At 45.4% G+C, this 22,793-nt stretch overlaps 1 protein-coding gene across 1 annotated transcript in view; it reads right to left on the bottom strand.

Moving 5' to 3' along the window:
- The window catches only part of ZFAT (zinc finger and AT-hook domain containing), a 165,792-nt gene that overhangs the window by 75,241 nt on the left and 67,758 nt on the right, over positions 1-22,793 (bottom strand). Inside the window, exons 6-7 of the mRNA XM_069600939.1 lie at positions 16,715-18,165; positions 15,673-15,905 (exon numbers count right to left, since the gene is read on the bottom strand). Of these exons, the coding sequence (XP_069457040.1) occupies positions 15,673-15,905; positions 16,715-18,165 (1,684 nt within the window). The remainder of the gene's footprint in view (positions 1-15,672; positions 15,906-16,714; positions 18,166-22,793) is intronic.

The following is a 22,793-nucleotide window of genomic DNA, read 5'->3' as shown; positions in this document are numbered from 1 at the left end:
GCACGAGAGCCCAGTCCCCGGAGTTTGTTTGCTCTGATGGAGATGCCTTCAAAGCACCACAGGGCTCTTTGAAAGAAGGGAAGCAGTGGCAATGAGGTGCAGGGACAGGGGGCAGGGGCTATGGGGGCAGCTCTGAGAGTGAAGCTCCCAGCCCAGCTCACAGCGATGAGTGAACCCCGCCCTGGCCTACGCCTCGGCCCCTGAAGCAAATGGGCTATTCTCAAGTCTGAAACCAGCGGTGGAAAATACCAAACCTGCCTCCCACTTGGCCACCGAGTGTATTATCTATCACATAAGCACACCTATAAAGTATCTGACATTAAGATTAAAAAAAAAAAAGTGGGAGATTCCACTCTGAACAATTTCTCAGGAATAAAAAGCCCATGGTTTTCGTAGATGCTGACCTCAATAGACTCAACCTTTCCTCCACCCTTCTGGGGCCCATGTTGGCTCAGGCATGGTGCTGGGCACAGAGCTGGGAGACTCTGACCCTGCCCTCACAGGGCTCATGGGAGCTGCCAGCACACAGAGGCCACGAACTATCATGGGACAAGGAGAAAACAGTCATGTTCAGTAGTCATGTATGTATGTATGGATGTGACAGTTGGACCATAAAGAAGGCTGAACACCGAAGAATTCATGCTTTTGAACTGTGGTGCTGGAGAAGACGCTTGAGAGTCCCCTGGACACCAAGAAGATTACACCAGTCAATCCTAAAGGAAATCAACCCTGAACATTCATTGGAAGGACTGATGCTGAAGCTGAAGTTCTAATACTTTGGCCACCTGATGCGAAGAGTGGTCTCATTGGAAAAGATACTGGGAAAGACTGAGGACAGGAACAACAGGATGAGATGGTTGGATGGCATCATTGACTCAACAGACATGAGTGTGAGCAAACTCCAGGAGAGACTGAAGGACAGGGAAGCCTGGTGTGCTATAGCCCAAGGGGTCGCACAAGAATCAGACATGACTGAGCAACTGAAAAACAAATGGAGCAAGCATGACAAAGACCAGAAAACTGACACAACATTGTGGCTAAGTTAACAAGTTAGGGAAGAGCCAGAAACGTGCTCCAGCCTGGATTTCAATTTCCAGGCTCTTCCTGTCCACTTAGTCAGGCCATGACCCTCACTTCCAGTCCTTGGGCTTGCTTACGGGCAGTTGCTTTATACACAGGAAACTCTGCAGCCTGAGGTCCCCCAGGGGACAAATCTCCAAACAGGGAGGCACAGAAACAGATGGTCTGTGATAACAGATGAAAAGACCATATACTCTCTCAGCCGTTGGAAAGGAAAAAGACTTTTGTGCAATTGCTTTAGTTCAATAACATTTTACTCTACTTCACACACAAAAAAGTAGCTCCCTCTACTTCTCTGTGCATTGTTGGCAATATATTATTTTAGTTTACTTCCAGAAAGTAACAGGTGAAGTTTTATATATGCATCTTTAAAGACAAATACAGGGGGAGCAGTCCTAAGACGGCAGAGGAATAGGACAGGGAGACCACTTTCTCCCCCACAAATTCATCAAAAGAACATTTGAATGCTGAGTAAATTCCACAAAACAACTTCTGAATGCTGGCAGAGGACATCAGGCACCCAGAAAAGCAGCCCATTGTCTTCAAAAGGAGGTAGGAAAAAATATAAAAGATAAAAAGAGAGACAAAAGAGGTAGGGATGGAGCTCCGTCCCAGGAAGGGAATCTTAAAAAAGACAGAAGTTTCCAAACACCAGGAAACACTCTCACTGGTGAGTCTGTGGCGAGCCTTGGAACCTCAGAGGGCAACATAACGGGGAGGAAAAATAAATAATTAAAACCCACAGATTACATGCCCAACGGTAACTCCCAGCAGAGAAGCAGCAAAAACGCCCGCATCTGCCACTAGCAGGCGGGGGCTGGGCAGGGAGGCACGGGCTGCATTGCTTAGAGTAAGGACTGGGCCTGAATGCCTTGAGGGCAATCTGAGGGACCTAACTTGAGATAGCAAACCAGACTGTGGGATAGCTACCCCGCAAAAAGCCCTAACCTAAGACACAGCCAGACCCGCTCACAGAACAAAGGACTGAGCAGAGCTAGCCGGCTGCGGACCCGCCCATCAACCCCCGGAGACAGGCAGATGAGAGCAGCCAAAGCCGGAAGAAGGCAATCGCGGGCCCAGAGAGGCATCATCTACCAAACTGCAAGCAGGCTTCGTGGCTAACCAAGACTTCTTGGGATTCTGGACAGGCGACCTCCGCTGGGAGGTCACACCTGAGACACACCTGAGAAGGCGCGCCGGTTGTACACCGAAAAAACGAGCAGCAGGGATGGGGGAGGCAATAAGTCGCAGTGACCACATTTGGCAAGCACCTGGTCACCTGAGCTGCTCGGACCCGGGAAGAGCACAAAACGCAGGCCCAACTGAGTCTGCACCTCTGAGGACTACCCGAGTACCTGAACCTGAGCGGCTTAGACCTGGGAAGTGCATACAACCCAGGGCCAGCCTCAGACAGTCCCTGGCAGAGCAACCTGGAGCCTAAGCAGTGTAGACAGGGAAAGCACAAACACCATGAGCGGGGGCAAATGCAGTGCGGCTGAGACACTGCGAGCACACGCCATTGTTTTTTGTTTGTGGCGTCCCTCCCTCCCCACAGCACGACAGAACAAGTGAGCCTAAAAAAGTGACCACCACCGTCCCCTTGTGTCAGGGCGGAAATTAGACACTGAAGAGACCAGCAAACAGAAGAAGCTAAAACTGAGGGAACCACCTTGAAAGTGACAGGTGCAATAGATTTAAAACCCTGTAGTTAGCACCGACTACATAGGAAGGGGCCTATAGACCTTGATAAATATAAGCCAATCAAGAAACTATCTGAAAATGAACTGACCCGACATTGTCCAAACACCACCAGAGAAAGTTCTAGATATATTTTTACTATTATCATTTTTTAAAGTAAAAAATTTTTTTTAATTTTTAAGTCCTCTATTACTCCTTTAATTTTCATTTTTATAACTTATTATTACTTTGCAAAAAAAGACCCTATTTCTTCAAGCAAACTTCATATATATTTTTTTTATAATTTTTGTGACTTTGTTTTTTTCTTTAATATTGTATTTCTGAGAATCAAACCTCTACTCTAGATTCTTAATCTCTGTTTTTTGGTTCAGTTCAGTTCAGTTGAGTTGCTCAGTTATGTCCGACTCTTTGTGACCCCATGAATCGCAGCACGCCAGGCCTCCCTATCTATCACCATCTCCTGGAGTTCACTCAGACTCATGTCCAAAAAGTCCATGATGCCATCCAGCCATCTCATCCTCAGTCATCCCCTTCTCCTCCTGCGCCCAATCCCTCCCAGCATCAAAGTCTTTTCCAATGCCTCAACTCTTCGCATGAGGTGGCCAAAGTACTGGAGCTTCAGCTTTAGCATCATTCCTTCCAAAGAAATTCCAGGGTTGATCTCTTTCAGAATGGATTGGTTGGATCTCCTTGCAGTCCAAGGGACTCTCAAGAGTCTTCTCCAATGCCACAGTTCAAAAGCATCAATTCTTTGGCGCTCAGCCTTCTTCACAGTCCAACTCTCACATCCATACATGACCACAGGAAAAACCATAGCCTTGACTAGACGGACCTTAGTTGGCAAAGTAATGTCTCTGCTTTTGAATATACTATCTAGGTTGGTCATAACTTTTCTTCCAAGGAGTAAGCATCTTTTAATTTCATGGCTGCAGTCACCATCTGCAGTGATTTTGGAGCCCCAAAAAATAAAGTCTGACACTGTTTCCGCTGTTTCCCCATCTATTTCCCATGAAGTGATGGGACCAGATGCCATGATCTTTGTTTTCAGAATGTTGAGCTTTAAGCCAACTTTTTCACTCTCCTCTTTCACTTTCATCAAGAGGCTTTTTAGCTTCTCTTCACTTTCTGCCATAAGGGTGGTGTCATCTGCATATCTGAGGTTATTGATATTTCTCCCGGCAATCTTGATTCCAGCTTGTGTTTCTTCCAGTCCAGCATTTCTCATGATGTACTCTGCATAGAAGTTAAATAAGCAGGGTGACAATATACAGCCTTGACGTACTCCTTTTCCTATTTGGAACCAGTCTGTTGTTCCATGTCCAGTTCTAACTGTTGCTTCCTGACCTGCATACAGATTTCTCAAGAGGCAGGTCAGGTGGTCTGGTATTCCCATCTCTTTCAGAATTGTCCACAGTTTATTGTGATCCACACAGTCAAAGGCTTTGGCATAGTCAATAAAGCAGAAGTAGATGTTTTTCTGGAACTCTCTTGCTTTTTCCATGATCCAGCAGATGTTGGCAATTTGATCTCTGGTTCCTCTGCCTTTGCTAAAACCAGCTTGAACATCAGGGAGTTCACAGTTCACATATTGCTGAAGCCTGGCTTGGAGAATTTTGAGCATTGCTTTACTAGCATGTGAGATGAGTGCAATTGTGCAGTAGCTTGAGCATTCTTTGGCATTGCCTTTCTTTGGGATTGGAATGAAAACTGACCTTTTCCAGTCTTGTGGCCACTGCTGAGTTTTCCAAATTTGCTGGCATACTGAGTGTAGCACATTCACAGCATCATCTTTTAGGATTTGAAATAGCTCAATTGGAATTCCATCTCCTCCACTAGCTTTGTTTGTAGTGATGCTTTCTAAGGCCCACTTGACTTCACATTCCAAGATGTCTGGCTCTAGGTTAGTGATCACATCAGCATGATTATCTGGGTCATGAAGATCTTTTTTGTACAGTTTTTCCATGTATTCTTGCCACTTCTTCTTAATATGTTCTGCTTCTGTTAGGTCCATACCATTTCTGTCCTTTATCGAGCCCATCTTTGCATGAAATGTTCCCTTGGTATCTCTAATTTTCTTGAAGAGATTTCTAGTCTTTCCCATTCTGTTGTTTTCCCCTATTTCTTTGCATTGATCGCTAAAGAAGACTTTCTTATCTCTTCTTGCTATCCATTGGAACTCTGCATTCAGATGCTTATATCTTTCCTTTTCTCCTTTGCTTTTCACCTTTTTTCTTTTCACAGCTATTTGTTATCAATTTTGTACCTTTAAGAACCCAATCTTCAGTACCTATTTTCACCTGGGAGAGAGATTGCTGGCTTGATTGCTCTCACTCCCTTTGGACTCCCCTTTTTCTCCACCAGCTCACCTCCATCTCCTCCCTCCCCCCTCTCTTCTCTACCCAACTCTGTGAATCTCTTTGTGTGTTCCGGAGGGTGGAGAATACTTAGGGAACTGATTACTGGCTGGATCTGTCTCTCGCCTTTTGATTCCCCCCTTCCTCCTCCTGACCACCTCTGTCTCCTTCCTCCCTCTTCTCTTCTCTGTGTAACTCCGTGAACATCTCTGAGTGGTCCAGACTGTAGAGCACACATAAGGAAGTGATTACTGGCAAGCTTTCTCCTCTTTTGATTCCCCCCTCTTGAGAAATCTGTATGCAAGCCAGGAAGCAACAGTTAGAACTAGACATGAAACAACAGACTGGTTCCAAATAGGAAAAGGAGTACGTCAAGGCTGTATATTGTCACCCTGCTTATTTAACTTATACGCAGAGTACATCATGAGAAATGCTGGACTGGAAGAAACACAACCTGGAATCAAGATTGCTGGGAGAAATATCAATAACCTCAGATATGCAGATGACACCACCCTTATGGCAGAGAGTGAAGAGGAACTAAAAAGCCTCTTGATGAAAGGGAAAGAGGAGAGTGATAAAGTTGGCTTAAAGCTCAAAATTTAGAAAATGAAGATCATGGCATCTGGTCCCATCACTCCATGGGAAATAGATGGGGAAACAGCGGAAACAGTGTCAGACTTTATTTTGGGGGGCTCCAAAATCACTGCAGATGGTGACTGCAGCCATGAAATTAAAAGACACTTACTCCTTGGAAGAGAAGTTATAACCAACCTAGATAGCATATTCAAAAGCAGAGACATTACTTTGCCGACTAAGGTCCGTCTAGTCAAGGCTATGGTTTTTCCAGTAGTCATGTATGCATGTGAGAGCTGGACTGTGAAAAAGGCTGAGCGCCAAATATTGATGCTTTTGAACTGTGGTGTTGGAGAAGACTCTTGAGAGTCCCTTGGACTGCAAGGAGATCCAACCAGTCCATTCTGAAGATCAACCCTGGAATTTCTTTGGAAGGAATGATGCTAAAGCTGAAGCTCCAGTACTTTGGCCACCTCATGCGAAGAGTTGAGTCATTGGAAAAGACTTTGATGCTGGGAGGGATTGGAGGCAGGAGGAGTAGGGGACGACCAAGGATGAGATGGCTGGACGGCATCACGGACTCGATGGACGTGAGCCTGAGTGAACTCCGGGAGTTGGTGATGGACAGGGAGGCCTGGCGTGCTGCGATTCATGGGGTCACAAAGAGTCGGACACAACTGAGCGACTGAACTGAACTGAACTGAACTTCTCCTCCTGGTCACCTCTATCTCCCTCCTCCCTCTTCTCTTCTCAATGTAACTCTGTGAACCTCTCTGGGTGTCCCTCACTGTGGAGAAACTTTTCATCTTTAATCTAGATGTTTTATCATCAGTGCTGTATAGATGGAGAAGTCTTGAGGCTACTGTAAGAATAAGACTGACCACCAGAGGCAGGAGGCTTATGTCCAAATCCTGAGAACACCAGAGAACTCCTGATTCCAGGGAACATTAATCGACAAGAGCTCATCAAACTCCTCCATTCCTACACTGAAACCAAGCACCACCCAAAGGCCAACAAGTTCCAGAGCAATACGTACCACGCAAATTCTCCAGCAACACAGGAACATAGCCCTGAGCTTCAATATTCAGGCTGCCCAAAGTCACACCAAACCCACTGACATCTCATAATTCATTACTGGACACTTCATTGCACTCCAGAGAGAAGAAATCCAGCTCCACCCACCAGAACATTGACACAAGCTTCCCAAACTGGGAAACCTTGACAAACCACCCATCCAACCCCACCCACAGCAAGGAAACTCCACAATAAAGAGAACTCCACAAACTGCCAGAATACAGAAAGGCCACCAAAAACACAGCAATATAAACAAGATGAAGAGACAGAGGAATACCCAGCAGGTAAAAGAACAGGATAAATGCCCACCAAACCAAACAAAAGAGGAAGAGATAGGGAATCTACCTGATAAAGAATTCCAAATAATGACAATGAAAATGATCCAAAATCTTAAAAACAAAATGTAGTTACAGATAAATAACCTGGAGACAAGGATTGAGAAGATGCAAGAAAGGTTTAACAAGGACCTAAAAGAAATAAAAAAGAGTCACTATGTAATGAAAATTGCAATAAATGAGATAAAAAATACTCTGGAGGGAACCAACAGTAGAATAACAGAGGCAGAAGATAGGATAAGTGAAGTAGAAGACAGATGGTAAAAATAAATGAAACAGAGAGGGAAAAAGAAAAATGAATTAAAAGAAATGAGGACAATCTTAGAGACCTCCAGGACAATATGAAACGCTCCAACATTCGAATTATAGGAGTCCCAGAAGAAGAAGACAGAAAGAAAGATCATGAGAAAATACTTGAAGAGATAACAGTTGAAAACTTCCCTAAAATAGGGAAGGAAATAATCACCCAAGTCCAAGAAACCCAGAGAGTCCCAAACAGGATAAACCCAAGGCGAAACACCCCAAGACACATATTAATCAAATTAACAAAGATCAAACACAAAGAACAAATATTAAAAGCAGCAAGTGAAAAACAACAAATAACACACAAGGGGATTCCCATAAGGATAACAGCTGATCTTTCGACAGAAACTCTTCAGGCCAGGAGGGAATGGTAAGACATACTTCAAGTGATGAAATAAGATAACCTACAGCCCAGATTACTGTACCCAGCAAGGATCCCATTCAAATATGAAGGAGAAATCAAAGGCTTTACAGACAAGCAAAAGCTGAGAGAATTCAGCACCACCACACCAGCTCTCCAACAAATGCTAAAGGATGTTCTCTAGACAGGAAACACAGAAAAGGTATATAAACTCGAACCCAAAACAATAAAGTAAATGGCAACTTACTTTATTGGTATCATACTTATCAATAATTACCTTAAATGTAAATGGGCTGAATGCCCCAAACAAAAGACAAAGACTGGCTGAATGGATAAAAAAACAAGACCCCAACATATGTTGTTTACAAGAGACCCACCTTGAAACAAGGGACACATACAGACTGAAAGTGAAGGGCTGGAAAAAGATATTTCACGCAAATAGAGACCAAAAGAAAGCAGGAGTAGCAATACTCATATCAGATAAAATATATTTTAAAACAAAGGCTGTGAAAAGAGACAAAGAAAGACACCACATAATGATCAAAGGATCAATCCAAGAAGAAGATATAACAATTATAAATATATACGCACCCAACATAGGAGCACTGTAATATGTAAGGCAAATGCTAACAAGTATGAAAGGGGAAATTAACAATAACACAATAATAGTGGGAGACTTTAATACCCCACTCACACCTATGGACAGATCAACTAAACAGAAAATTAACAAGGAAACACAAACTTTAAATGATACAACAGACCAGTTAGACCTAATTGATATCTATAGGACATTTCACCCCAAAACAATGAATTTCACCTTTTTCTCAAGCACACACGGAACCTTCTCCAGGATAGATCACCTCCTGGGCCATAAATCTAGCCTTGGTAAATTCAAAAAAATTGAAATCATTCCAAGCATCTTCTCTGACCACAATGCAGTAAGATTTTCTTAATTACAGGAGAAAAACTATTAAAAATTCCAACATATGGAGGCTGAACAACACACTTCTGAATAACCAACAAATCACAGAAGAAATCAAAAAAGAAATCAAAATATGCATAGAAATGAATGAAAATGAAAACACAACAACCCAAAACCTGTGGGATACTGTAAAAGCAGTGCTAAGGGGAAGGTTCATAGCAATACAGGCATACCTCAAGAAATAAGAAAAAAAGTCACATAAATAACCTAACTCTACACCTAAAGCAACTAGAAAAGGAAGAAATGAAGAACCCCAGAGTTAGTAGAAGGAAAGAAATCTTAAAAATTAGGGCAGAAATAAATGCAAAAGAAAAAAAAGAGAACATAGCAAAAGTCAACAAAGCCAAAAGCTGGTTCTTTGAGAAGGTAAATAAAATTGACAAACCATTAGCCAGACTCATCAAGAAGCAAAGAGAGAAAAATTAGATTAATAAAATTAGAAATGAAAATGGAGAGATCACAACAGACAACACAGGAATACAAAGGATCATAAGAGACTACTATCAGCAGTTGTATGCCAATAAAATGGACAATTTGGAAGAAATGGACAAATTCTTAGAAAAGTATAACTTTCCAAAACTGAACCAGGAAGAAATAGAAAATCTTAACAGACCCATCACAAGCACAGAAATTAAAACTGTGATCAGAAATCTTCCAGCAAACAAAAGCCCAGGACCAGACAGCTTCACAGCTGAATTCTACCAAAAATTTAGATAAGAGCTAACACCTATCCTACTCAAATTCTTCAGAAAATTGCAGAGGAAGGTAAACTTCCAAACTTATTCTATGAGGCCACCATCACCCTAATACCAAAACCTGACAAAGATGCCACAAAAATAGAAAACTACAGGCCAATATTACTGATGAACATAGATGCAAAAATCCTCAACAAAATTCTAGCAAACAGAATCCAATAACACATTAAAAAGATATACATGACGACCAAGGGGGCTTTATCCCAGGGATGCAAGGATTCTTCAATATCCACAAATCAATCAATGTAATGCACCACATAAACAAATTGAAAAATAAAAACCATATGATTATCTCAATAGATGCAGAGAAAGCCTTTGACAAAATTCAACATCCATTTATGATAAAAAACACTCCAGGAAACAGGAATAGAAGGAACATACCTCAACATAATAAAAGCTATATATGACAAACACACAGCAAACATTATCCTCAATGGTGAAAAATTGAAAGCATTTCCCCTAAAGACAGGAACAAGACAAGGGTGCCCACTTTCACCACTACTATTCAACATAGTTTTGGAAGTTTTGGCCACAGCAATCAGAGCAGAAAAAGAAATAAAAGGAATCCAAATTGGAAAAGAAGTAAAACTCTCACTGTTTGCAGATGACATGATCCTCTACATAGAAAACCCTAAAGACTCCACCAGAAAATTACCAGAGCTAATCAATGAATATAGTAAAGTTGCAGGATATAAAATCAACACACAGAAATCCCTTGCATTCGTGTATACTAATAATGAGAAAATAAGGAAACAATTCCATTCACCATTGCAACGAAAAGAATAAAATACTTGGAATATATCTACCTAAAGAAACAAAAGACCTATATATAGAAAATTATAAAACACTGGTGAAAGAAATCAAAGAGGACACTAATAGATGGAGAAATATACTGTGTTCATGGATCGGAAGAATCAATATAGTGAAAATGAGCATACTGCCCAAAGCAACCTATATATTCAATGCAATCCCTATCAAGCTACCAACGGTATTTTTCACAGAGCTAGAATAAATAATTTCACAATTTGTATGCAAAAACAAAAAACCTCGAATAGCCAAAACAATCTTGAGAAAGAAGAATGGAACTGGAGGAATCAACCTGCCTGACTTCAGGCTCTACTGCAAAGCCATAGTCATCAAGACAGTATGGAACTGGCACAAAGACAGAAATATAGATCAATGGAACAAAGTAGAAAGCCCAGAGATAAATCCATGCACCTATGGACACCTTATCTTTGACAAAGGAGACAAGATTATACAATGGAGAAAAGACAATCTCTTTAACAAGTGGTGCTGGGAAAACTGGTCAACCACTTGTAAAAGAATGAAACTAGAACACTTTCTAACACCATACACAAAAATAAACTCAATGTGGATTAAAGATCTAAACGTAAGACCAGAAACTATAAAACTCCTAGAGGAGAACATAGGCACAACACTCTCTGACATAAATCACAGCAGGATCCTCTATGACCCACCTCCCAGAATATTGGAAATAAAAGCAAAAATAAACAAATGGGACCTAATTAAAATTAAAAGCTTCTGCACAACAAAGGAAACTATAAGCAAGGTGAAAAGACAGCCTTTGGAATGGGAGAAAATAATAGCAAATGAAGCAACTGACAAACAACTAATTTCAAAAATATACAAGCAACTCCTGCAGCTGAATTCCAGAAAAATAAGTGACCCAATCAAAACATGAGCCAAAGAACTAAACACACATTTCCCCAAAGAAGACGTACGGATGGCTAACAAACACATGAAAAGATGCTCAACATCACTCATTATCAGAGACATGCAAATCAAAACCATAATGAGGTACCATTTCACGCCAGTTAGAATGGCTGCGATCCAAAAGTCTACAAGCAATAAATGCTGGAGAGCGTGTGGAGAAAAGGGTCTCCTCTTACACTGTTGGTGGGAATGCAAACTAGTACAGCCACTATGGAGAACAGTGTGGAGATTCCTTAAAAAACTGGAAATAGAACTGCCATATGACCTAGGCATCCCACTGCTGGGCATACACACCAAGCAAACCAGAATTGAAAGACATGTGTACCCCAATGTTCACTGCAGCACTGTTTATAATAGCCAGGACACGGAGGCAACCTAGATATCCATCAGTAGACAAATGGGTAAGAAAGCTGTGATACATATACACAATGGAGTATTACTCAGCCATTAAAAAGAATACATCTGAATCAGTTCTAATGAGGTGGATGAAACTGGAGCCTATTATACAGAGTGAAGTAAGTCAGAAAGAAAAACACCAATACAGTATAATAACACATATATATGGAATTTAGAAAGGTGGTAACGATAAACCTGTATGCGAGACAGCAAAAGAGACACAGATGTATAGAACAGTGTTTAGGACTCTGAGGGAGAGGGCGAGGGTGGGATGATTTGGGAGAATGGCATTGAAACATGTATATTATCATATGTGGAATTAATCGCCAGTCCAGGTTTGATGCAGGATACAGGATGCTTGGGACTGGTGCACTGGGATGACCCAGAGGGATGGGATGGGGAGGGAGGTGGGAGGGGGGTTCAGGATGGGGAACACGTGTACACCCGTGGCAGATTCATGTCGATGTATGGCAAAACCAATACAATGTTGTAAAGTAATTAGCCTCCAATTAAGATAAATAAATTTGTATTAAAAAATAATAAATAAGGACAAGTACAGACTAGGCCCTTCTCCACGACAGGCACAGGTCTGAACTGTCTGCTGGAAAGCCACTGTGCCCTGGATGGAAGTGCTACCACCACCACTATTACTATGGCGTCTCCTTCCACCACCAGTAACACGAAGGAAGAGCTAGTGTAGACTGCCTCCCCCCATGCCTGGACCTGTGCCTGGCCCCTCACAAATGTCCCCATGGAAACCCTGGAGGCTGGGACTGTCCCTCCACTTTTACAGACGAGCGGTCAGAGACGTTAGATAGCGAGACCACACCACTTACAAGTGAAGGAGTCAGGATGCAAGACCAGAATGAGTCCACTCCTCCCAGGTGAAGGCTTGTAGCAGACATGGTGCCCTGAGCATCAGGTGCCTACAAGGGCTCTTGTGAAGGCACACAAGCCAGGAACAAAGATGGAGAGACTGATATATCCTGAATATCCACTGGAAACTTGACTTCCTGCTACTTCACACGTCTGTGTCAGGATGAACTTGATTTAAAAAATAGGTTCCCAGGTGCCCCCCCCCCGCTACAAATTATGGTGGAGGTATGAGCCAGGAATCTCATTTGTAACAATTACCCCCAAGTATTGCTGATTCAGGATGTCATAAATTACATCATCAGGGTCAATGACTTGCAAACTCATCTAATGGGACCTACATAGGAGGTCACCCTTTTGACATTACCACCAAGAACATACGTGCACACACACTGGCATATAAATACACTGAAACATGCAACCAAAGGTCTCAGAAAACAATACCTATTACCTTGTTATGGGTAAAGAGCGCTGATTAAATTCTACTTCATTCTATTTCATTTTTAAGATACACTACATTCAGAAAACTAAGATCATGGCATCTGGTTCCATCACTTCATGGCAAATAGATGGGAAAACAATGGAAACAGTGACAGACTTTATTTTGGGGGGTTCCAAAATCACTGCAGATGGTGACTGCAGCCATGAAATTAAAAGATGCTTGCTCCTTGGAAGAAAAGCTATGACCAACCTAGACGGCATATTAAAAAGCAGAGACGTTACTTTGCCAACAAACATCTGTCTAGTCAAAGCTACGGTTTTTCCAGTGGTCATGTATGGGTATAAAAGTTAGACTATAAAGAAAGCTGAGCACCAAAGAATTGATGTTTTTGAACTGTGGTGTTGGAGAAGACTCTTGAGAGTCCCTTGGACTGCAAGGAGATCAAACCAGTCAAACCTCAAGGAAATCAGTCCTGAATATTCATTGGAAGAACTGATGCTGAAGCTGAAGCTCCAATACTCTGGCCACCTGGCGTGAAGAACTGACTCATGTGAAAAGACCTGATGCTGGGAAAGATTGAAGGCGGGACAAGAATGGGACAACAGAGGATGAGATGGTTGTATGGTATCACCAACACAATGGACGTGAGTTTGAACAAGCTCCAGAGTTGGTGATGGACAGAGAAGCCTGGCATGCTGCAGTCTATGGGGTCGCAAAGAGCTGGACACAACTGAACTGAACTGAGTTGTAATCCACTGAACTAATTTCACAATCCTCTAATGGATCATGACCTGGGGGCTGAAAAAACACTGACCTGGGTGTTCCACACTTATTTTCTAGCTTAATCTTCACTATCCTGAGAAGTCAAAGAAAGTACCATATCTCCATTTTACAGAGGAGAATACTGAGGGTCAGTGATGCTAGCAATTTGCCCAAGATCACAGAGGTGGCTATGGAATCTGAACGTTAACATGCTAGAACCAAACTTGGTTTTCTCAAGTTTCCCTTTCACAGCGTGTGCCCGGTGCTGTTAAAAAAAAAAAAAAATGGGTTCAGAAATGTCATTGACTAACTTCCTTGACCAGGTCCCCATGTTTCCTTGATGGTAATACATCCTTGACTTAGTCATGCTGCCTGGTCACTGATGGGAGGGAGATGGAGGGAAGCAGCTACACAGTCGCCTGTACAAGGACTGAGCCAAGTTCTTTATCCAGAGCACTCCATTTAACGGCCCAATAACCCAAGAGACCTATGTATAGGTACAAAGACATACGTATGTGTACATGTATATTTTGCATATAGAGGTGTGTGTGATACATGTGTGCACACGTGTGGGTGTGCATAATGCATGTGTGGGTATGTCTGTGCATACACATGTATGTGTGTGTGTGTGTGTAAACAGCCAATATGCTTTTTAATACATATTTCACAGAAGGCTACTGAGTCTCAGAGAGGACAAGCGACCTGTCCAGTGTGACACAGACTGTGCGATGACTGGAGACAATATCTGAATCCAGTTATCCAACCCCAAAGCACGCGCTCTTTATACTCACTAAACCAAAAACACCCTGACTTTGCCCTTGGTACTGTACTTTCCAAGTGTAAGTGATTTCAGGCCAGGAAACAGAGGTGCCAGATCAAGCTTCTGAAGCCTTGTTCTGCGCAGAGAAAGGAACACGGTCAGAGCAGAAGCACACCTGGGCCAGGTGCGCCTCCTTTACCACTTGGAGAGTCTCGAATCACTCAAGGTAGAGGAGCATATGCTAAAATAAACACTCACTGTTACAGGATCACGCACCGGAGAATCAGATAACTTCTACCATCATGAGACTATTTAACAGCACCTTGAATTAACATGTCACTTAAAAAAGAAATGCTTTACAGACGTTCTTTCGCAGGGTCTCCAAGGGATAACGCGATAATATCATCAGTGATCTTCAATGTTGACTGCGCTCTTACTATGACTCAAACAGTGTGTCTAGCACTCGGCAGGCATCATCTAACTTAATCTCTCAACAGCTTTTAGTGGTGGCTATTAGTATTATCGGCCCTGTTATTAACGGTCCTTTAAACCGTCTTGTAAGAGAGCAGTTCCCCAGCCATTTTGGGACCAGGGATGGGTTTCATGGAAAACAAAGTTTCCACGGACAGGAGCTGAGGAGGGGATGGTCTCGGGATGATCCAAGCACATCATGTTTATTATGCCGCCGCTGCTGACAGGAGGTGGAGCTCAGGCGGTCATGTGAGCGAGGGGGAGCGGCTGGAAACACAGATGAAGCTTGGCTCCTTGGCCCACCTCTCACCTCCTGCTGTGTAGCCCAGTTCCTAACAGGCCACGGACTGCTACGGGTCTATGGCCATGGGGTGCTGGGGACCCCTGATTTAAGAAACCTTTGCTTTACTTCTATTCTGTAGATCTTCCTTCTATAGGCTTTCTCTGATGCTGAAAAATCTGCAGAGGAAGCCAATGTTTTCAAAGGGATCGTCTTCCCAACAGACGCGAGGCTCTCTCCCTGTGAGAAGGGCCCTGGGGTGAAGGAAGGCCTCTGTTAGCGTGAAGGGCCTGTGTCGTGAGAAGGGCCTCTCCGTTCTCCGGGGTGGATGCTCACACACCGGGCTCCCGAAGGAGCAGGGGCACCTCCGTGCACATCGCCAAGAGGAAGCAGGGAGCACCCAGGGGAGACGGGGCTGCCACTAGGGCGGGCTACTTACCAGCTCAGTGTGGACTTTAAGATGTGCCTGCAGCTTATATTTATCTGGAGTCGAGTAGTCACAGCCGTCAGTGGGACACTTCAGCAAGATGTTACTGTGTTTCTGAATTACATGGCGTTTAAGGCAGTTTTTGGTGATGGAAGAATAGTGACACTGGGAGCAATAATACAGATGTTCCCGGGTGTGGGTGCGGACATGCATGTCAAAATGCACTTGGTACCAAAAAAGTTTGCCTAAAAAAATATTTTCACATGAGAACAAGGAAGTTTCTTTTATCCTGAATTTGATCTTAATTATTTTATTTTTTTTTTTTTTTAAGGACTATCTTCCTTTCCCTCTCGTGCTTGTCCGGGTCACCCTTCACACTTTGCACCACATCTCTGGAAATGACTTTTCAAAGGTGGCAGGTGGCAAAAATTAAGGGTGCTGCTACTCCTTCTGCATGACATCAGTGCTGGGAGGAGTAAAGGAGCATTTATCGAGGACCAGTTATGGTGCCACGTATGTTTATGCACATGGGTGACATCACCAGGCTCTAAGCTCCGCGGGCACCTGGGCCATCTCCCATGGGTCCTGCCTGCTCTCAGGAGACCCTGAGGCCACGCTTCCACCGCGAGCTGCGAGGGTTGCACTCAGCGTCTCCCTACAAAGAGCTGCAGTCACTCCCGTTAACATCTCTCTGCCCATCTAGGCAACGGCCACAACTTACTAAAGCTGGACTTTTAAACTTCTCATGCGCCAGAAGAAAGGTGACTCTTGGCTAAAGCTCAGGCGGGGGCCGTAGGATAAACCTCCGCCTTGCAGGCCTGGCCGAGCCAGCGGGTTTGGCTGTCCCAGCATCCTAGCTGCCTTCACAGACTTCACAGCTACTGCACCATGGTGGCACCACTGCTATCTACCCAGGACGGCGAGCTCACTTAGAAGGTGTTCTTTGCAAAGAGACACGAGCTCAACTCAAACAGGAGGTGGACCCGCAGCCAGGTGGCCGGATGGGCTGCGGGGAAGAGAGCCCCCCAGCCTCGTGCCCGGCCCCACCCCTTACCACAGTATTCACACTCCAGGTCCCCGTACACCTTCCGGATCCTCTCACACAGGCTGGTGTTCATCCGCCTCTTCTGCAAACTGTCCAGAATCTTCATGAAGGCAGTGAGGCCGGCCCGGTGCTCTGGGGCGGGCGCGCAAGAGGCAGGCTGGCACAGGGCCACCTCCATCCCACCAGCTCCCGGGGGAGAGTCTGAGGCCTGAGCTGGGTTGGACCTGAGACCTTTGCTTGGATCTGGGCCGTCACACGAGGAGGCTGCCACTTTCTGCCCCTCAGCTGGGGGGCTCTCGGCACCCGGGGCCTCAGAGTTTGCTTCCATGCCTTTGGCCTTGGACAACTGAGGTGCCGCATCCTGGCCCTGAGTCGGGGCACTGCCTCCCTGCTGGGTGTCCCCGGTCTTCTCGGGAACAGCAATGGGACCCTCGGCCGTGGGGGGTTCGCTCTTTATCAAAAACTCACTGGAAAGCCCGGCGTGCGGACGGAGGTCCGGGGACACGGCAGAGGCTGCCAGCTCACTGGGTGGAGGGGCCGGGGCGGTGCCGTCAGGCTGGGCAGCGGCCGAGCGCACTGGCGGGGTGGGCACCTCTGCAGGGGCCCCGGGCTCCACTGCGGGCCGCACCTCCCCGGGGCTGGCTGCCTCCTTGGGCACATTCACCCCCTGGAACACAAACTCCTCTTCTGCCAGTTGCAGCTGCCCGCCCAGGGCCTCCTGCTGGATGTCCCCACCAGGCTCCAGGAGGCAGAAGCTCTGGTTGATGGAGCTGGTGAAGACCAGCGTCTCCTGGGCCGCCCCATGCGCCTCCTTGATGTGCGCACGCAGGCGGATGGAGCTGACGAACTTCTTGGGGCACAGGGCGCACACGTACACGAACGGGTGCTTCCGGACGTGCAGCTCCAGCGCCTGGTACTTGGTGGCGCCGTGGCCACAGAGCTCGCAGGCGAAGGGCCACTTATCGCCGTGAACCAGCATGTGGCGGTCGCGGTCCAGCTCGTTCTTGAACTTGCGCTCACAGATGTGGCAGTCGTAGAGCAGCTGCCGCTTGCCCTCCCGCGTCATCAGGCACAGCTCGTCCAGGGCCTCCTGCACCGGCTTGTCCTGCGGGTCGTGCGCGTCGCGGATGTGCTTGATGAGGTTCTTGACGTCCGAGTACTTCTTCTTGCAGAAGCGGCAGTGCTGCTTGATCTTCTTGTGCACGCGCTCCACGTGCACCTTGAGGTGGCCCTTGCTCAGGCAGGTGAAGGAGCAGCAGTCGCACGCGAACTTCTCGCCCGTGTGCTTGCGCAGGTGCACGTTGAGGTTGGCCTTGATGGCGCTGGCGTAGCTGCACTGCGAGCACTTGTAGGGCTTCTCCTTGGTGTGGATCCGCAGGTGGGCCTGCAGCGAGTGCTTGAACTTGAAGACCTTGTTGCAGTACTCACAGGTGAAGATCTTGAGCTGGGTGGGCCCGAGCCTGGGAACAGAGGGCAGCACGGTTATGGGTCGAGACCCTGCACCTTCCCCATGCCTCTCACCCCGCTTCCTTTTAGGTGCCAAAACACCCAAGGCTTAAAGGTGCGAGCTAGCAGACACTGGGGCTGAGGATGGGGGAGGCATTCATTCATCAACAAGCAAAACTGGACGATCTGCAATCCACAAATGACAAGTCACCAAAGGGCTGCACCTTGTACCAGAGACGGGAGTTGACCGGTGAGCCCAGGGGGTGGGTGAGGCTTTTTCTCCTCCAACCTTCTCCCCCGGGACTCTGCCCAGGTTCTCCAGGCAGGTCCTCAGAAATACCAATGATCATTTAGTCCCATTAATCAGCCACCATTAAGCTGTACCCACGGTAACTGTGGGGCTTCCCTGGTGGCTCAGTGGTAAAGAACCCATCTGCCAGCCGACACAGGCTCGATCCTTGGGTTGGGAAGATCCCCTGGAGGAGGGCACTGGCAACCCCCTCCAGTGCTCTTGCCTGGAGAATTCCACGGACAGAGGAGCCTGGCAGGCTACATATAGGGTCACAAAGAGTAGGACAGGACTGCAGCAACTTAGAAAACTCGCATTGTAACTGTAAAGTCTATTTATGGAACTAATCATACAACTATGTTTGACCAACACAGGTTCCTCTATGTTTTAAATGAAAAATATTTAAACAGATTGCAGCCTGTAAACACCAGAGGGTACAAGCCTCCTGGTGTAATTAAGACATTCAGATCCGAAAGTCTATACTATGCCTGTATGCTAAACCCAAGGCTAATTTAAGGAAACAAATCTGGATATTTCTCAAATGACAGAGGTATCCAGAAGGTGATCATTTTACTTAGTGGAAGAAACTCTGGGTTCATAGTGTTAATTAAATAAACAAATCATGAGGATTTCTTTCTCTAAATGCAAGGTCTAAATGGTCTTAGGAGAATCTCTGGCTCTGATTTCTTTCGTATTATTACACGGATCCCTGGTCAGGCCCTCAGTGCTGACCCTCACCAAAGGGGATGAGTCGGAAGAAGTGGCTGGCCCACCTGTGCTGGGCTCCCAGGTGTGGGCCTGGGTCTATGGGCTGACTCGCTGAGCTGTGATGTCGTGGGATTCCTATCACATTATCTCACCCGGAATGTCCCCTTATTCACTTCAAGAGGTACTCTCACTCACTGCTTGAAAGCATTCAGGCAGAGTTTTAAAAGATCAGACCCCTCGATCCAGTTATCCACTGGAATCTATCTGCTGGGAATCTATCAAAAGAAAGAATACAAAATTCAAGTGAAGGTGCTCACTGTGCCATTTTTCACAGTAGGAGTGGAAAGCTGCTTGCAGGTTCCAACATAGGGAACTAATTTGCACATTTTTTTTTTCACTCATTCTTTCATTCATTTGAAAAAGTGTTCCAGGCACTGGGGACACAATGGGGACAAAAACAAACATACTCCACACTCTCTCGGAGCTCACCTCCTAGAGGCAGCACTGCGCCAGTCTGATAGGCATATATGAGCAAACAGGACCACCAGCTCCCTGCTGTGGTGAAAAAAGACAGGATGCTCTGGGAGCCCAGGCCAAGGAGGACCAAGCTGTCCAGGGGACAGGGCAGGCCGCCCTGAGATGGGACATTTGAGCAGGCAGCTGAAGTATAAACAGGAGTTAACCAAGTCCAGGTATGGGAGGGGAAAGGGTGGCATCCAGGAAGAGGAAGAGGTCGGGAGAGGTCAGGGAAACAGAAACCTGGAGGTACAATGGTTAAGACTCCAGGCTTCCACTGCAGGAGGCAAGGGTTCCATCACCGGCTGGGAAACTAAGATCTCAAATGCCACATGATGTAGCTTAAAGAAAAAGAACCAGGAACAGACTTTCAGACATGAGCGGTGGGGAGGAAGGAGAGGGTGAGATGAATGGAGAGAATGGCCTGGACGGGTATCCACTATTATATATAAAACAGATAGCGGAATTTGCTGTATGACTCAGGGAGCTCAAACCAGGGCCCTGTAACAACCTAGAGGGGTGGGAAAGGGTGGGAGGTGGGAGGGGTGTTCAAGAGGGAGGGAACATATGTATACCTATGACTAATTCATGTTGATATATAAGTAAGTAAGTTATAGTTGCTCAGTCGTGTCTGACTCTGCCACCTCACGAACTGCAGCCCTCCAGTCTTCTCTGTCTGTGTGATTCTCCAAGCAAGAATGCTGGAGTGGGTTGCCATTCCCTTCTCCAGAGGATCTTCCTGACCCAGGGATCGAACCCAGGTCTCCTACATTGCAGGCAGGTTCTTTACCGTTTGAGCTACAGGGAAGTCCTATGTGGATGTATGGCAGAAACCAAAGCAATATTCTAAAGCAATTATCCTTCAATTAAAAATAAATAAATAAGTTTTTTAAAGGACCCATATGGCTGGAGCAGATGCTGGAGCACAGAGAACCAGAGGGAGAGGTGGCCCTATAGGCTTAGTTCTCCTAACAACAATGTGAAGCTTTAAAAGCTACAACCAAATGGGCATTTTTATAAAAAGCGCACTGGCTGCAGTGTGGAGAGCTGAGTAGGGGGTCACAGGAGAGCCTCATGATATTACCGCATGTCACTACAAGGCATAGTTTGTGAATAATTTGAGTAACAAAGGAAAGGAAGTATAATGTGGTTAAGTATTAAAAGCAGGATACAAAATTGCATATAAAATATTATAAACTCAGTTTTATAAAATATATGGGCTGAAAAAAGGCTGAAAGGAAATACATTAAAAATATTAACGATGGTTATCTTAGGGGAGTGAGATTACGACTGATTTTTTTTCCTTACAGTTTTCCTGACTTTCGTCATATAAAAAGCCTCTTTCATAACTATTTTATAATTTAGACTATAAAATATTAATAGAATGCTTGACAACAGGAATACAGCCTCCATCTACTGATTAAATATTGAGTATATTTACCTGTAACCAGATAAGCATGGAGTTTTGAAACCCTCCCCAACAGACCTTGAAATATTATGAAGAGTCTACAAATCAAGCTGTGTTGAGACAAGGATGGTCTTCAAAATTAATTGTATCTCAGTTTTGCCAAAGGAGTCCATATTTTTACAACTTCGCTGATACATTCAGTTGCTCACATTTGCAAGAAGAGAGGACTGAGGCTAGAAATTAATGAGACACCCCAGACGACATGATGTTATAATTTAACAAGACCACTTTCCAAAGATGTGATCATTTAATCCCACCACTAAACTGAGTCAGGTTCTATTAGACAGTCTCGTGTGTGGTGCTGAGAGGCTCAGAGGCAAAATCACTTGTGTCCAGTCCCAGCAGAGCGGAAGCCTCCCGTCTGTCCTAATCTTCCTCCCCACCCCACCCCCGCAGTGCCTGGAACGCAGCAGGTGTTTGAGCTGTTGAAGTCCAGCAGAAGGATCTAGGGGCTTCCCAGGGGGCTCAGTGGTCACGAATCTGCCTGCCAATGCAGGAGACACCAGTTTGATCCCTGGGTTGAGACAATCCCCTGGAGAGGCGCACAGCAACCCTCACCAGTACTCTTGCCTGAAGAATCCCACGGATAGAGGAGGGCTACAGGCCATGGGGTCACAAACAGTGAGACACAACTGCAGCGACTGAGCACACGCAAAAGGATCTAGAACCAACCCAGGACTGGCACTGAATCTCAGGCTCTCATCCAGAACGCCTTCTTTCCCCTTTTCAGGAAACAGGGAACCTCCTGTCTGGCATCTTCGTCTTTCCTCTCAGTCTGAAAAACGTGTGCAGAGCTCGGGCGATGGGAGTTTGCTGATCCACGTCAGCAGGGACGTACCATGGCCAAGACTGTGACCACGGGAAAGGTGTAGGGGTCAGGCATCAGTTCACCCAGTGTGTCTGGAGGGCAGTTTTCAATGTAGATTAAAGTTTTAACGCTCATATCCTTTAAGACAGCAATTTCAGGGACCTTCCCAGTGATCCAGTGGCTAAGACTTCAGGTGGTTATCTTAGAATTATGCAGGGGGCCGGGGTCTGATCCCTGGTCAGGTAACTAGATCCCACATGTAGCAACTAAGACCAGCTGCAGTCAAATAAATATCTTTTTCAAAAAAAAACCCAGCAATGTCAGTTCTAGCAATTCATCCCAGAAGAAGCCCTGAAGAAGTACTGAAAGAGGGAGGGACCAGAGCCTTGAGCACAGCATTGCCTGCCAAGCAAAAACCGACTCTAGTAAACTAGAGAATCCACACAACAGCAAACGCACTTTAAAAACATTATCTACTGAAAAAGAAAAAGTTAAACATGGTAAGTTTAAAAAAAAAAAATAGGTTGATAACAGTGCCTTTGGTGTTTTGTGTTAGGAAAAAAAATAACAAAATTAAGTAAGTGAAGTCGCTCAGTCGTGTCTGACTCTTTGCGACCCCATGGACTGTTGCCTACCAGGCTTCTCAGTCCATGGAATTTTCCAGGCAAGAGTGGGTTGCCATCTCCTTCTCCAGGGGATCTTCCCAACCCAGGGATCGAACCCAGGTCTCCCACATTGTAGGCAGATGCTTTACCCTCTGAGCCACCAGGGAAGCATCGTGAAAAAATTATGGTGGCCAGTGAACCAAGCTGTCTGTAGAGGTGACCTCAATCAGAAGAGGCGAGATGGTTAC

This window comes from Ovis canadensis, chromosome 9 (assembly GCF_042477335.2).
Source record: "Ovis canadensis isolate MfBH-ARS-UI-01 breed Bighorn chromosome 9, ARS-UI_OviCan_v2, whole genome shotgun sequence".
Taxonomy (NCBI): Eukaryota; Metazoa; Chordata; class Mammalia; order Artiodactyla; family Bovidae; genus Ovis; species Ovis canadensis.
Note: the sequence above shows the minus strand (reverse complement) of the source record. Positions and strands in the feature narration are given on the sequence as shown.